Source organism: Pithys albifrons, chromosome 2 (assembly GCF_047495875.1).
Source record: "Pithys albifrons albifrons isolate INPA30051 chromosome 2, PitAlb_v1, whole genome shotgun sequence".
Taxonomy (NCBI): Eukaryota; Metazoa; Chordata; class Aves; order Passeriformes; family Thamnophilidae; genus Pithys; species Pithys albifrons.
This window is the reverse complement of record NC_092459.1, coordinates 27,851,214-27,867,625: the sequence shown is the minus strand read 5'-3', so window position 1 is coordinate 27,867,625 and position 16,412 is coordinate 27,851,214. Positions and strand designations below refer to the sequence as shown.

Genomic DNA, 16,412 nt, shown 5'->3' with positions numbered 1-16,412 from the left:
GAAATTGTTAAATCTCCTTCAACTGAAGAGAAACCTCAAGTGTCCAAGCTCAGTTTGTTGTCCGCATTCTTCATACTCAGCTGCCACCTTACCATTTTTTATTGGTGCTTAGACAGAAGTCGCACATCAAGGTCAGTTAGCACACTCACCAGTTGTTCACCAAGTTTACTCACCCTTTGACCTTCTTTGCCAGGTGGACCTTGGGGACCCTCCAGCACACTCTGAAAATACAAACATTGAACAATTATAACATTGTGTTATTTTCATCTTCTATTATTCTACAGAAGTAAGACTAATCCAAAGAGCCAGATGTCAAGGCAAGACATTTATTTCTAATAATAAAAATTGGTTATTCGTAACAATTTTTTCCACATTGTATTAAGGTGACAGAAAAAAATTCAAACAATGATATTAATCACATTTCACCATATAAAGAATGAATCATTTGGAAAAGGTAAGTCTGCACTAATTAAGCACAGTTACATTTAACTACAGTATTATATGAAAAGCAACGGATCTTTTTAATTTAGGATACCATAAGGAAAAGGAAATAAAAGGTATATTAAATGAAAGGCAACTTACTCTACAACTCATGCAAATATAGGCATTGGAGGGGGAGGGGAAGGCAGGGAAAGCGAACTAAATATAGCAGGAGGCCCTATGTTTGCTGTGTTGTAAGAACCAGCCCTATGCTGCTTCCTCTGTGTGCCTGGCTTGGCTTGGCTTTTCAAAACACTGCAGTGACACTTTTTCCTCACTCTCTTCTCTGACCAGACGCAGGAGCTCTGGGTGTTTTTGAAAATACTCTTGACTTGTGAGCTTGCTTTCTGAACTTAGTGCAGGGATCTGCCTTTTTTCAGTCACAGACTGAATCGCAGACCAGTTCTGACTTGGGGCTTTAATTTTATATCTGATTACAAAATAATCATAAAATAACAACTCAGAACAGTCATTCCCCCTTCCACTTCCCCTTTATTTTATGAGTCATTTTGGAACACAATTAAAAAAGGTTACTTTGAGGAAGCAATCCAATTTCCATTATAGTAACTAGAAATATGAAATCAGTTTCAGTGTAACCAGCAAAGAGTATGAAACAGTTCTACTTTGTAAAATTAAAGAAAAAAGTCTTTTATGTTATATTGCATATTGTTACAAGTTGTCACAAAATTAAAGAACTTACATTTAGTTTATGTAAGAGTTCAAAATACTAAAATATTAAGTTCTTAGCCATTTAAGTTACTCAGACTCAGGTATTGCTTCAGCTTGAATTATGGTTTTGGTCAAATTCAAACTCCTACTTTAGAATCAATTATACATATTTATTGCTCCAATAAGGGTAAGCTGAAGCTCCCCAAGAATCACAATTTTAAAAAGTACCCAGATTTCTAGAAATGAATTTAAAAAAATCATTTATGAACTTTTCTAATTCCCAGGATAAACTTGAGAAAGTAAGCAGGCATTCCAAGGCTACAGCTCATATATCTTCAAGTAATTTTAAATTGATTAGAATGAAGTCTGACTTCAATTTTAAATAAAAATAGTCACTTTTAGAGCTTTTCCATTCCTATGTCTACTCCACTTTCAAACACTGAAGCTAAAAATGTACCTCAGGCAGTATTTTATTATAGGATATTTCTCCTTTTATTTCAGTTTATAATGTAAACAGGATAAGGTTTAGGATCTTTTATGAAGTTGATGCACACCATTTTCATCTTTCACCATAAATTTGTGGAACTAGAATATACATGACAATGTTGTGTCCAACAAATAAATCATGTTAAGTTCATTCCAGTGTAGTTATGCAGCTTATACATGTACAAACCCATAAAAGAGTTTGTCAATGTGACCTCTGTAAGCCTTCTTTACTTTTTCCTCAAGGTAGTGTGGAACTTGCAGAGAATTCTGTCTGTCCAACTGTTAGCAATATTCTAATTCTGTAACGAAATTCTGGGAATTCAGGAAGAGGTGGAATTTCATGTTGTTAATCTTTCATTTCTAGTGACAACTTTATGCAGGGGAATGAAATGAAAACCTGTAATGTCTGTTTTATGGAGGAGGAAACAATCTCACGTATCTGCACAATAAGGCTCCAAGAGGAGAAGAATTACACAAGAATGTAACTGCACAATAATGATAATTAATAGCCAACATTTTTGTCCAAGAACTACTTTTATTCTTTTTCTTCTCTCTACAACATTATTGTCAAGAAAAAGGAACCAGATAAGGAGATTTATCTTCAAGGAAAGGGAGGAGAGCAGCATACAATTGGTAACTAGGCAGGGAGGACTCCCCTGTAACAAGGAGCCACATCCTGATATTGAAACTGGAGGTAAAAGTTCACACCAACTTCAGTGGGATCTTCTGTTTAAAAGTGATAGAACAACATGGGCCACATTAACTAAGCTGTAAAACTGTAGAAACTTGGTCAAAGTAATGACAGCAGTGTTATCCCTGCTCAACATTCACTGCAAAAGATTCTGGAAAAATAACTTCAGGAGTAATGTGAAAGAAAACTCTTCTACAGTGGATTCTGTCTAAATGAATGAATAAAACATCTTCTCTTGAAGTCCCATAAAATTTGGCAATGAATAGAAATAATTATTTCTAGGAAGGCAAATCAAAGTATCTACTTAGGTCTTATTGCTATTTAACTTCTGGAGATCTTCCTTTGGAGATCAAAAATCAGATTCTTGACTCCCTAAAACCATAGATAGCACAGTGGGTCAGAGGGCCCACCAACAGAGACATAGAGGGATAAAATATAGACTGAATCTATATGGCCTGTGGGACATGCTATCAATTATGTTGAAAACCTTCATTAGAAGGTAATTTATTTTACATGTACCATCTCCCCACGTAAACAACACCCAAATCAATTAAAAGCATAGAATCATACAATGGTTTGACTTGAAAGTGACCTGTTAAAGGTCATCTAGTCCAACTCCCCTGCAATGAACAGGGACATCTTCAACTAGATCAGGTCGCTCAGAGCCCCTTCAATCTTGAATGCACCCTGGGATGGGGCATCTACCACCTCTCTGGGCAACCTGCTTAGTGTTTTACCACCCTCAGTGTAAAACACTTCATTATTCTATCTAATCTAAATCGACTCTCCTTCAGTTTAATACCATTATCCCTTGTCCTGTTTTAACAGGCTCACCTAAGAAGTCTGTCCCCATCTTTGTTACAGGCCCCCTTCAGGTACTGAAGTGAAATGATCAGGTACATAGTGAAATGATTCACTGTGTGTCACTGATAAACTGGCAAGAGGATGGGTATGGTGATGAGCAAAAGAATGTCTAGGAATAGCACAAGGCAAAGTGAGATATAAAAACCGCCTAATCCTGTGGCATCACACTAGCAGGAAAATATGATGCATCCTCAGAGGTGCCCTAATATGCATGGGATTTTCCTGACACTGCTAGGCCACCTTTGAGGCTGGAAGATGGTAGCCTTCCACCTACACCATAGAGAAGGGAACTAAAATAACACATGGAGGTTCCTGTTATGGATCAGAAAAGACCCTTGGAGTTATGTACCTGCAAGACCATGAGGAACACGAAGTGTAAATGTCTCAAACATTACCACATAACTTGGGAGAAAAATAAAAAGTCAGTGCAGTGGGAATGTGTATAAATGCATTTGAAACTTAGAAAAATCTATCACAATGAGTGAGGATGGAAACAGATGAAACACGATGCACAGGTAGGCACAAGAGGGTTGGACAAAACCTTGAATAAGAAGAACAGATACTTATTAATTCCTTTATAAGCAGTAAATCATAAAAGGAATGTTGACAAGGGGAAAGAGACTGGTTAGAATACAGACTAGAAGAAACAAGTACACTGTGAAGCATATGCTGACAGATATTTAAACAAAATGTCATCAAAGCTTGGTCTAAGCTTTAGTTGAGAAAATCTAGGAAAAAGAACAGATTTTAAAAATGCTACAGTAGAATAAGTAAGCTTTTAAAAGAACTTGCATGTCATTGAAAGTGCCTGTACGAATTAACACTTTAATACTTAACAGTTAATATTTTTTGCAAGCATCAAGAGATAAAAGATAATAAGAATTATTTAACTTGAGATTGTGGAAGAAAATGTGTTAGGAAATGGCAGAAAGTCAGCTAATAGTTCAGTCTGCTAAGCTTTTTTGAGTGTCACAATTAATTTAATTTAAAATTTATTAATTTAATTAATTTAAAATATATGAGCTAGCATATAGCTATTAGAAGTTGCTTACTATAGGAGGGCTAAAATCCTGTCATGTGACTCCACAGTTACAAAAACAATTGTAAATACCTGATACATCACGACAAGCATCTGCAGAGGCATGGTGGAGACTTGGATCATAAATTTAGTAACTCAGAGTAACTGCCTAAGAACATAATCGGTGAATAAAAGAAAGTTAAAAATAAAAGCCAAAAATCCCAGCTGAGGTAGAAGAGTGAGGATAGTTAAAGTTGTTGTTCATATTACTTCTTCTGGAAGCTTAGAGCAGATGCCAATAGAGCAAAATATTAGACAAGTAGGTATATTTTTGGTATTCTGAAAGTTGCTTCAAAACACAGCTGATAGTTTTTGAAGCAGAAGGATAGACATCTGCCTTATGCACTTGCAGGTAGTGTTGCTGAAATACATTTTGTTCTCAATACAAATTAAATATAATACAAATGCTAAAAATAATAAGGCGAGTCTAATTAAGGCACAAAAATGACATCCTTTTAGTCCTTTAGAGATTTGTTTGTCTATACTATATACAAACTACTCTCATCCAGTTTTTCCTCACTGAATTCCAGCAAACACATGACCTCATTTTTTACAAAATAAATGTTACCAGACAAGGAGGAATTGTAAGTAGTTTAGTGAGATGAGTCTGGCAAAGAAAGAGAGAGCCTAAATCATGTATGAAGAAACACCTCGTGGTAATGCAAGGATAGGTAATTTTTTAACCATTTGAATATGCAAGCTTTTATAATGCCAAATTTGCTGCTTCAAAAACACCCAGCTATAACAGACATGATTTGGCTAATGAACCTGCAAACATTATGCTTCTAAACAGAAAGGTATAGTTCTACTGAAACAACCTCAACACAAAAACATTTTTAAAAGTTAACTGATGGGCAATTCCCACTACAGAGGTTTGACCTAGTTCTTTAAAGCGCAATTCTCATCAGGATCAAGAAAAGCCATCACACTGTTGAATTATATAAACAATGATCCTTCTGTAAACTCCACAAGTAGAGCAGCACAGAATCACACAAATGAATAGTCAGGTAAAAAGTGACCACAGATTCCCAAATTCCTGATGAAACACAACGTGTGACCACAGTGAAGAACTGCAGCCCAACTGACTTGAAGAGCCTTCTCCAGCCACCCAAATATGGCTTGTGGGATGGATGGTACTGCTGTGGCTCCACTGATGCAAGAATGTCACAGCATTCCAGACAGGATGCAACAAGATGCAGTTCAATTAGATCTTAAATGCATCTAGTTCTCTGGAGGTGTTTGTAGGGAACAAGTTCTATTGCGCAGGCCATGATTGTCCCTGTGATCCTTCTACTCTGTTTTAAAAATATTTTCTTCTCGAGCCTGTTTGTACCATACTGAGGGGAAATGAAAGGCTTCCTCTCAGGTGAAAACAGACTATCACGCTCAGCAAGGAAAGGAACTGAAATGTGAATACCTTCCCCTCAGTCAACGTGCCCACAGTGCTGGTTTCTTGGGTATCTTCAAGGCAATTTACTTGCTGCGACTGTCCTACTGCCCTACTTTGAAGCCCAAACAGAAGGGTGAGGAAAAGGGATGGTTTCCTCTTCTTGTCCAAAAACTATCTGTCACCACCCACATGGAAACCCACAGAGTTTGTACACACACCTCACTGCTACAAATATGCCAGAATGGGAAAAATGGCACAGGAAAATCACAGAAGGATAACTTATTTCCTGTTGTATTACCATTTGTGAAGGAAATGAGACTACACCTATCTTCAGCATTTTCAAACCTGACCTGATCTTAATCACATCCTTACTGAAGTATGTCCATTGTACACTATGTTTGGCCTCTTAATGTTGCTGCAGTGACCACATTACTTTGCTATTAGACCATTTTTCTCTCTAAACTGCTGCCAACCCATTTACTTCTGTGGGAAAGGAGACAGCAGAAGTATTTCAGCCTGCCAGAACACAGGATCACCTACATTTTCATAATTTATTACTGGAGCAGACAGAAAATATGTTCCTCATTGATCTCATTATGCTTTGGGTTTGGCTATTTCTTTAGCTCTTTCTAGTAACTTGAAATCTGTGTTTCTTCAGAGACAATCATTACAAAGGGAAATTGGAAGAGCAATTTCAGAGAAGTTTGCACTTTGTGACCCTAGTACTTTTAATAAACATAGGCTTATTTGCTAAGCAAAAAAAGCACCATTTAAAATCCTGGAGAGTAATTCAAAATGATTTGTTACATTAATGTCTACTGCATATGGGACTCGTCTCAAATTATTCTTCTAATGAAGGACATATAGATCACATTCAGGCCAATTTAGCAGAATGAGAATATTTGAAAAATGAATTTGATGTGAGGCTAAGGCATCAATCTTCACTTGTGCCTTCAGTATCAATATTACTGCATAAAGAAGATAAAAACTGGACTGTAACAGCTGAAACATTTTCTATATCCCTAAAGGGGTAATCTTAATAGGATCTACTCCCATACTTCAAGAGTGCCTTTTGAGGACAAGAATATTTGTAAGTTATACTATGAGAGTTAAAGATCACTATATTTCATGCAAAACAACTGAACAGTTTATTATTTTCATGAAATTAATACACCTCCATTAAAAAACTCAAAAAGATAAAATTTAGATTTTTCTTAAGAGTATGAAAAGAAGGGATTTAGAATGAAAATGTAATTTTCTGTCTACAGTTTCTTTGTTAAATATAATTGCTTTCCTTTCCTTTATGTCATTACACAAAAAGAAAGTGAGGGTAACATTAGTTGAGTTGCTTACTAACAGAGGGTGTGTGTCACCTTTAGCTTCACACAAATAACTGAGGAGAAAGCTGCGCAATCTGTTGCCGATGTCTCTTTGGGAAGGGGAGAGCCAAAAGTTACCAGTGGAGCTTGCCCGGACCTGAATCTGCAACATCCTCCTGTAGCCGCCTCCACCACCGCACTTGTGCGCCAGCTTCCTTCGGCTCTGTTGAACCAGACCAAGGAGCCAACATTCCAACTATCTGTTTAGTAAGCAAGTCTTGGGGACTTCTGTCTGTGACCGACTTAAGCCTCAGCTTCTGAGTAAACACTTGGTGCCATCTGGATGACTATTTTATAACTCCTGAAAGGGATAGGTCCACAGGAACGTACAGACGGACGCTCGTTTTCCTCAGGAACCAAAAGCAGCATATCAAGTGTCAAGAGGAATAGTTATCATATATTTTGCAAGAGATGGCTACGCTACCTTCCCTCACCTGTCACTCTTCTGACACGGCACGCACAGGCTTAAGCTGGGGATACCAGAGAGGGCAAGCTGCAGAGCCAGCTGTGACCCTGCAGAAAACAGTCCCAGCTCCTGCCACTAAATCCCACATTTTGACAAAACCACATGACAGAGCAGTACAATCCTTCCTGTTCATTCTCTGAAGGTTCCTCAGCTACAGCAATATTGATCAGGGAACTTAAACTTTAAAAAAGACCCACATATTGCTGCTTAAAGTGAACAGAGTAAAGGAGAAAACTTCAAAATATATTCATTTAGAAGACACCTGAAAAGTATGAAAGAGAAGAGGCATCTAGCACTTTCAGAGCAACTCAGAACAAAGCAGAGAAATTAAAGGCAGAATAAAGAATCAGTAACTTTGGACTACTCCAACAAAACTACCAAGATAGCTGAGGAAATAAAATAAATATGCTTATCTGAACTTGGTAGTGTTAACTGCCTTCACAGAAACAGGAAAACTTTACGTCTTTACTAAAAGGGTTCAAACATGCACATACATATGTTAAATTTACAATAAAATATATTTCTGTGAATAAGGCCTGAATTGAATAAATATAATTATTTAAATTACTAATTTCATTAGGAATCTATGTAAAGGTTATAAACTTTTTCATATATTTATTTTTACAGCTTAGCAAACTTTATGCTACAATGTTGTTTCTTTTCTCTAATTCTTTATGCATGATTGATGAAATTGTATTAGCAAGACTTTGTACACATCTTAAAGAAATGTAGAGAAATACATTCAACTCTAATCCCATCTCTTTCTGAATTGTCTGCTATTGCTGCAAGTAGGAAGTTTTCTTAAGTGTGTACGTGTTGGGTGTCAGTATGAAATTTTCTGTTAACTGACATCAAATAGGAGGATCCAGAGCTCCACTCTTTTTTCAGAGCAATGCACTTTCTGAGCTATGAAATTTCCATTTCAAACTCATACAATAATTTTTGTATCTTAAGAAGTGGTATTGTTTCTCCTGTTTTGCAGTTTGGCATATGCTCATCTACCCGCTAAGTTGTTACAGCCGTTGGGTATTTCTGAATTCTCCCATACATACTGCCTCAAAGTATCCCTCCTTCCATATGCTAATGGCTATATCTGTCAGTTGAACACTTGAAAATACAGGTTTTTCCAAGTATTGGTAACTTCATTCTCTTCCATATTTTCTTATGTTTCCAAGTTTCTCATGTTTCTGAGCAGCAGGGGATTTCCTACTCATCAGGGATGCCTGAACACTTTTAGACACAGATCCACTGACATCTTTTGGACTTTTACAGGTACCAACAGCAGGGACAAAAGAAAAAGACAAGAGTTGGGAATGACTGCAGTGAAACAGTCTCAGTCTTTTGCTATGTTCACACTCCCTGTGCTGAGGACAGGACCATGGTACAGGTCTGTGTATGTGGAGAATGTTCTGACCTTGAGCAACACTACTGACAGTCTAGTTTATACTGAAACCAGAATATATGATAGACTTCCTTCAGCTTACTCCACTGATGTGTGATTTTTATGAACATTTCTAGGAGTGGAAAAGCTGCACAAGGCAGCAGAGCTCTGAATAATGCTGTCATTTCCCATTTGTCTTAATATGCTATTGAACTGGGGCAGAAGGTCAATGACCCAGGTCCAGTTGTCCAGTTTGAGCAAAACCAAGTCCCTTTTAATATTCCCTCCCTCCCTGCCCAAAAGTCACATTTTGGATTTAACTCTAGCAATGTGTCATCCTCTTAATTCCTCTTCCATCCGTGCCCTTCAGCACACTAATTAATTTTTCTTTTACATAAAAATAAATAATTTTCATATTATTAAAAAAGAAAAATAATTATAAGCAGAGGATAAATTTATGACATTATGTCTGAGTCCCAAAATAACAAAATATTTTAAAACTTTGCTTTAACTGAAACACATCACACTTTGGCTATAACACCATGAATGGTCCTGACATAGTAAGTTAATGTTAAGTGACACGTGGACCTTGATATTATCTGACCTACTACTTATTCACAGCAAGATATGACATCTTCCTTCCCTGATTATATATCGTAGGAGTCATGGCCACACAGAAGTCACACAAATAAAACAACTGTGAGGACTGGATTTTCCCCCAGCCACCATCATTCATGTCATTCATCTTCTGTTAGCTCTTGCCAACAGAAACATGTGACTATTTACAGTGACAGGGAGAGAAAGCCTTCCTGCTGGGCCATATATTCCCACACTGTTGTAATCTGTCTTCAAACTGCTAAACCCATTCACACTCACTCTTATCTCTTCTCTCAGTTTGCAGCTACACAAAATACCCCATTTCAGTACATCAGTTACTAAAATCCCTCTGAAGGCTGTGTCGGCTTTCCTAAAATTTAATTTTTTTTTTTTTTTAAAACTGTCAGTGTACCAACACAGGGACATCTTGCTGTGCCTGAATTGACTGAACTGAAACATTTGCACAGCATTCTATAATAAAAGATATGTAATCCTTTGACAGTTCATTTTATGGAAGTAAATAATTTCACAGAAAGAGTAAGTTCAATCAATTTAAAAGCAGCTTCTGATTTTGATACCATACTACTGACCTCCAAGTATGACTCATAGGAAAGGTAAGCATCCACAACTGCAATTTAAGACAATGAACACATTCAAAAGAGGCATAACATATCCAGGTGCTTCTATCAGAATGGATATTGTAATTTTTCCATCAATTAGATAAAAAATGTTCTTACGGCACACACAAAACAGGTACACTCATTCTTTTTCCTGTCTTATCTTCAGACATGTCTTATTCCTATTTCAATGACCCCTTCAAGGCCTGTAAGAATCTTCTAAAGCAAAGCCTACTTCAATCCATGCATTGCAGCTACAATCCCATAGCAGTTTACTACTAATATTTCACTATTAACTCTTCCAACACACATTTTGACTGTATATTCAAGAGCTAAAGGAATAAATGGGCCTGTTAACCTCAAGCAAGACATGAACTACAGCAAAGAGTCACTTATCTTGGGACACAATACTAACTTAACTCCAGTAAATCAAGATGCAGGATATTTAAATTTCATAATCCAAAACCGAAGAACAATAAAACATGGCAACCTAATTTTGAAACCTTAAGAGTAAAGTTTTTTTTACCATATGGGTCTCCCTGGTTATATGCTTCAATGTTTCTTAGACCTAATGGAGGTCCTTGCTGTTATGGTCTTAGAAATTAAGATAATGAAAAGACAATGTATAATTATTTACATCATGAATGACAGTTCTTAGGAATTTTACTTAGGATTACATGGGCAATATGAATAATGTAGAAGTAGTTCATAACACTGAGTCTGGGGGAAGAGCTATTGATACTGTGAAACTACAGGCTGGGCATTTGGGAGGTTTTTTCTATTTTTGTTTCTTCATTTTCCCCATGCTTTTTTGCAGCATTCTGAATTGTTTTTATTCAAATAGACTGTCCTTAATGAGAGGGCTTCTCATTTCAGTCCATGAGTGAAAGCACTAGAATTCAAGCTGAATTTATTAATTTTGTGAAGTAAAACCTGGAGAGTTTTAGGGACACTTTTCTTCAGGCTTTGAATGTGACTGGGACATGGATTATTGCAACGAAATTAAGAACATCTTCCGTCATCTATATAGCACTATCTAGCCACAATACAACTAATACACAAATCAACTCTATTTTCTGGTGTAAGGCCTGCACTAGATCTTCAGGAAAAACTATTAGATCTATACTTCAGAGGTCTTTCCTTGATATTTGTAAGACAACTAATCACCATGTCTGACCTCACATGTTCTTCTTTTTTTTCCCCCCCCAGGGAAATTATATGAAAGGAAATAAATGAATTAGTGGCCAAATTACTGACAAAGTCTGATACCATATCTTGAAAGTATTAGTTATTCTTGCAAGATTCTATCAAAAAATGTTTTTTAACTAAAAATTCTTTTGCTTCAAGAAGCCTATACTATCAATACACAGAATAAACAAGACCAAATGTTAGCATTTAGTGAGAAACAAGATGCTTTCAAGCTGCTTATTTTTCATATTTACACAACTCCCTTCACAAGTCATATAGAAAACGCAGAGGCACTCTAAAGAGAGGGAATTGACTATTCTATTTATTAGTAAAATATTTAAATTGCAAACAAGTGGAAAATGTGCAGCATTTCTTGGGGATTTTCTTTTGCCTGTTTTTGTTTTACATGTACTCACATTCAAGGCAGCTGGTCCTGGAGGTCCTGCATCTCCCTAGTTAAAACAAGAGAGTAAATAAAAAAATCAGTAACCTCTTTAGTTATACATGTTTAATCTTTAGTCATTTTACAGAATACACACCACTGCAGGAGTAATTTCAGTTTGAAAATACCCAAGTAAAGTGATATTCTTTTCCAGTAATGGCATAGGTATATACAGTTCACTACAGGTTAAAGGGGAAAAAAATACCAGGCCTTTGCATAAATTAATCACAGCTTAAAAAAAAAGGCAATCTTTCCAAAGACATTTGCATATGTTAAGCTACAAGCTGCAGCTTCATACACAAGGTGGCTGCTGAAGTCAGTGCGACAGCTCACATATGTAAAGACATCTGACTGCATCAAACATTCACAGAATGAGGTTGCTGAGGTACCAATCGCATCTGAAACCTTCAGGTTTAGTTTGTGGGAGCAAATGCAAACATCCAGAGAACAATTCAGAACAAAATTTAGGCTCCTATTTGGAACTCCTTTTAAAATTTGTTGTGATAATTTACAGTTAGTCTCTATTCGTATTCTTCAACCCTTAAGTTACACAAATGTCAGCAGTGGGTGTTTGCCACACATATTTATGGCAATGTGTTCCAAACTGAAGAATATCATGCACACTCACATATACATACTATTTAATAGATTAGAACAGGTACCTTTTCGCCTTTTGGACCAGCCACACCAGGACTACCAGGGTCACCTTTTAGTCCCTGGACAAAGAAGAGAAATGGTTATTTGTTATCATAAAATGAAAAATGTTGGACAAAATCCTGCAGGGCTGTGAATTAGTATAAATTAAGCCTCGAAATTCTATCACATTATTAGTACTATCTCAACATTCTTCTACTGAAGTCCATGTGTCCTCAACATAATTAAACATGTAAAGGCAGTCTACCTTATTTTGCCCATTATGGCAAGTAATGAATAGAAATACCAAGTTCCTTTGCAGTCCCAGTAGGTCTGTCTTGCATGACCAGCAAAGATAACACAGAACACTAGAGAGAGAGTATTAGTAAATTCACTTAAACACTGCTGGGAAAAAGGCAGAGGTGGACAGAGAACTGTATATTCTATGTTTCAAGTAGCAAGGCTGAGCAGAAAGGTACATCTTCCAACACTCTCATCTTCACCAGTGTTCAAAAAGGCAATTAGAGAAATAATAAATTCCTTCATAGTTCCTTCCTTACTTCTGTCTTCAGCTGGAGAAGAAAATAATAATGCCTAGCTTAAAACATTACACATGCAGCAATTTCACACTGGAAGGATCTGAGAGGTTTGGATTGGAAAAAAACCTTTAGAGGTCATCTCGTCCAACCTCCCCTGCAATGAACAGGAACATTGTCAATTGGATCAGGTTGCTCAGGTCCCCATCCAACCCAATCTTGAATGTTTTCAGGGATGGGGCATCAACAACCTCTCTGAGCAACTTGTTCCAGTGTTCGCCATTTTCATTTTAAAGTGTTTCCTACTTATATCTAGTCTGAATCTACCTTCTACAATATCTATATAGACCTCTTCCCCTAGCAAGTTCTCACCAGAAGCACCTCAGAAAAAAAACCAAACCATCCTTAGCACACAATCTTAGTTGTCTTCTCCTTGATGCAAAACAAATGGAAAAGCAAGAGGCTTTGAAATATACCCAGGAAATTCAACCCATTCTGAAGCAACAATTGAACTTAATTGCCATGCTGGACAAAGCTACCAGGAAGTGATTTTGGTTTAAGCCAAGAGGTTTGTCTTGTGTCTTCCATCTCGATCACTGTTTTAGCAGCATGGGACAGATCATGCCTGTTGTAAGTCAGAGACAGCTCTGTAAATTCAGAGATTTTACTTAGAAATGAAATGGCAACAATGTAGGCAATACAGGATAGAATCATAATGAGAAACTCCACAACTAGGCCACCATTGTTATTATTTTGTAGGTTAAATAGGTCAGCGACAGAAAAGATTAATCTGCATCTGAATTAGGGTTTACAAACTAAAGTTGTTCCTGGCTCCCTTTTTGTCCTTGCAAACTCTTTTCCTCAGTTTGCAATTATTTGAAAGATAGAGACAACTGGCACGAAAATGGTAACTAACATCTGTGCCTTGGTGGGTACAGAAACATTAAATCAGTGAGTGTTCTAAATACTGCGTATTTGTGCAACTTCACTTCCTGCTAAAATTACATTAATTCACCATCTGGAAGGAACATCATTTAGAACTATATGAGCATTTAAGTACCCACTTTGGATTAAATTTGTGGTTGTTGTAAATATCCCTGATTTAGCTTTGATTTGTCCTTTATTAAGCTTGCCAAATATGTAATAGTTAAATCAGAAGTAGTTTTGCTGTTGAACTTAAAAAATGTAATAGGCAGATGGATTCAAAAACCAAGCCAAAAAATAGCTTTCTTTTTACAATCTGCATATTTATGACATAGCTTTATATTGTCTCCATTTACTACATTTCACTTTTCACCTCCTTATGAAAGGCTGCATAAAACACAACCACTCCATATTCTAATAGCCATTTTGGGGACTTTTTCAGGTATGCAAACTGTATAGATTTTATTCAAAATCAATACTAGGAAATCAGCAGTGGAACAATAGGTATGAGTTTAAGCATTAGCTCTTCAGGTCTATGCTTACAGAAGACAAAAGATAAGGCTAAAAAAGAATCTGCAACTCAAAGGCGACAACATATATCTATGTGTGTTTCTACTGAATAGAAAAGGCAACTGTAAATGAAGGATACTGAGCCTGAGCCATGCACTGTCAAACTATGAACATCATTTTTACCTAATTGTGTTTAAAGCTTTTAGTAGTGTTCCTGCAGAGCACCTTGGTGAGGCATGTGGTCTGACAGCTACTGCTGAGATGATCACAGAAACTGATCCCAAATAAAGAGGACGGGGGAAACTACATGTTTGACAACAAACATTACAGTGTTTGAAGGTGGACTGTAATGACACAGGGAGGTTTATATATGAAGTATTTATCCTAAAATACTTTTTTTTACAGTTTAAAATGCCAAGAAAGTAGTATCAAGAAAAAAATGGCTTAGAATGCTATCACATTAGAATTATTTCTGGTTCTCTTACACATGGTATATAGATTTAAAAAGTATTATAATCTTATTAAGTTCCAGACATAGTGAATGCTTGCAAAAATCACACCTGGGAGTGTACTATGCCTGTTCTTCCATATAGCACCTTTCCCTACAGCTGCTGCTCCCTGTCTCCAACATGACATAAGAAGTAAGAATTCCTGCACTAAGTCAAATCTGTAGCCCTTTCTAGCGCAGTACAGTGTGGGATTCTGTCTCTGGCAGAGACCAGAACAGGATGATTCAGTAAAATGGATGTGGTTAACTAAACAGATAAAATTTGGAGGATTTTAGATTAAACAAACTAAAAAAGTTTGGTTTTGGCAATGTTTTAGGAGAACAAGGTCAGCTTGGAAAACAAACAATTTTTTATTAATCTGAGGAATCTGTTACCAGATTTGCCGGGAATTCAAGAACTGAATAAAAATTCCAGCAGCTCTCAAAACACAGAGTAAATGAACTATTGGATTCTATCCTGATCTAATTCTACCTTTTTGGGACCAATATAATAACACACATTTGTGAGTTCATGAACAGTCTTCAGCTGCTGTGATTTCTCCACTATAAGGACTACAGCTTGGTCTTTTTATCTGCCACAATAAATTTATACTATGGTTCCTCTACGGAGAAAATGTAAAGTAAACATTAGAATATGCATGTATAAGGCCAATTCAAACTAACAAGATAACATGGGACATAGAAGAAATGAGAAATGTTCTATATATAAATAAGACAGATTACTAATACAATTTCTAATCAACAGAGAAATTACTTGAACAATTATATTGCAAATATCAATAAGGGTGTGAAGTCAGGAAAATAGGGGCCAATTGGGGAAAGAGTAAATTAGAGGCAGGGTTTTTTTGTTTGAAGGGAATGACAATAGTCTTTCTTCTGGTGGAATAAATGAAAAATAGATAAAACAGGTAAAATGTACCATCAGCTGACAACAGGTACTCTCCTCAATGAAAAAAACACAAAGATCAGCTGGAGCCCAATCAGAGGGCTTCAGCAGTTCAGGAGCCAAGTGCTGCCCACTGGAACTGCAGCTATTTGTACAGCATTACACTATGCTGCACATATGCAGCAATGGAAAAATGCTGTAAGAATGCCATAATATTTTTAGGAGAACAAGCTTTTCACTCTAAAAGACATCCATTGGGAAAAACATAACTTGTTATTTACAATTCACTGACCAGCCTGCTAGGACAATACATATTATCTAATGCACTGAAAAGACAATACATGATCCAGTACCCTAAGGAACAACATGCAACCATATTGTTATAGATCAAATCAGTTAGCTCTGCTGCGTAACAGAACTTGAAAATACTCTAAGAGCTAGGAATAGAACCACATTTTCTTCACAAAGCCTTAAAATCTAAATTAACCACAGATTCAGAGTCAGTTGTACCACCTCAAGTTGTACATGTTGAGATAACTTCTCTAATTTAGCAAAGAATTTTCAAAGCCCCAAACAACATACTTTTTTCAGTTTATCTCTCATGTACTTTTAAATATCATCACTGCTCTTTTCTCATTAACGTAATTCAAAAAGCTCCAAATCGGTACACTACTAGAATGTACTGGA

The 16,412-nt window shown here is 36.6% G+C and overlaps 1 protein-coding gene across 5 annotated transcripts in view; it reads right to left on the bottom strand.

The window, feature by feature from the left end:
- Nucleotides 1-16,412, bottom strand: part of COL19A1 (collagen type XIX alpha 1 chain) — a 180,628-nt gene that overhangs the window by 71,826 nt on the left and 92,390 nt on the right. For all 5 annotated transcript variants that reach the window (XM_071548523.1, XM_071548524.1, XM_071548525.1 and 2 more), the window contains 3 exons: nucleotides 12,391-12,444; nucleotides 11,703-11,738; nucleotides 174-221 (listed from right to left, as the gene is read on the bottom strand). In XM_071548523.1, coding sequence (XP_071404624.1) covers nucleotides 174-221; nucleotides 11,703-11,738; nucleotides 12,391-12,444 — 138 coding nt within the window. The remainder of the gene's footprint in view (nucleotides 1-173; nucleotides 222-11,702; nucleotides 11,739-12,390; nucleotides 12,445-16,412) is intronic.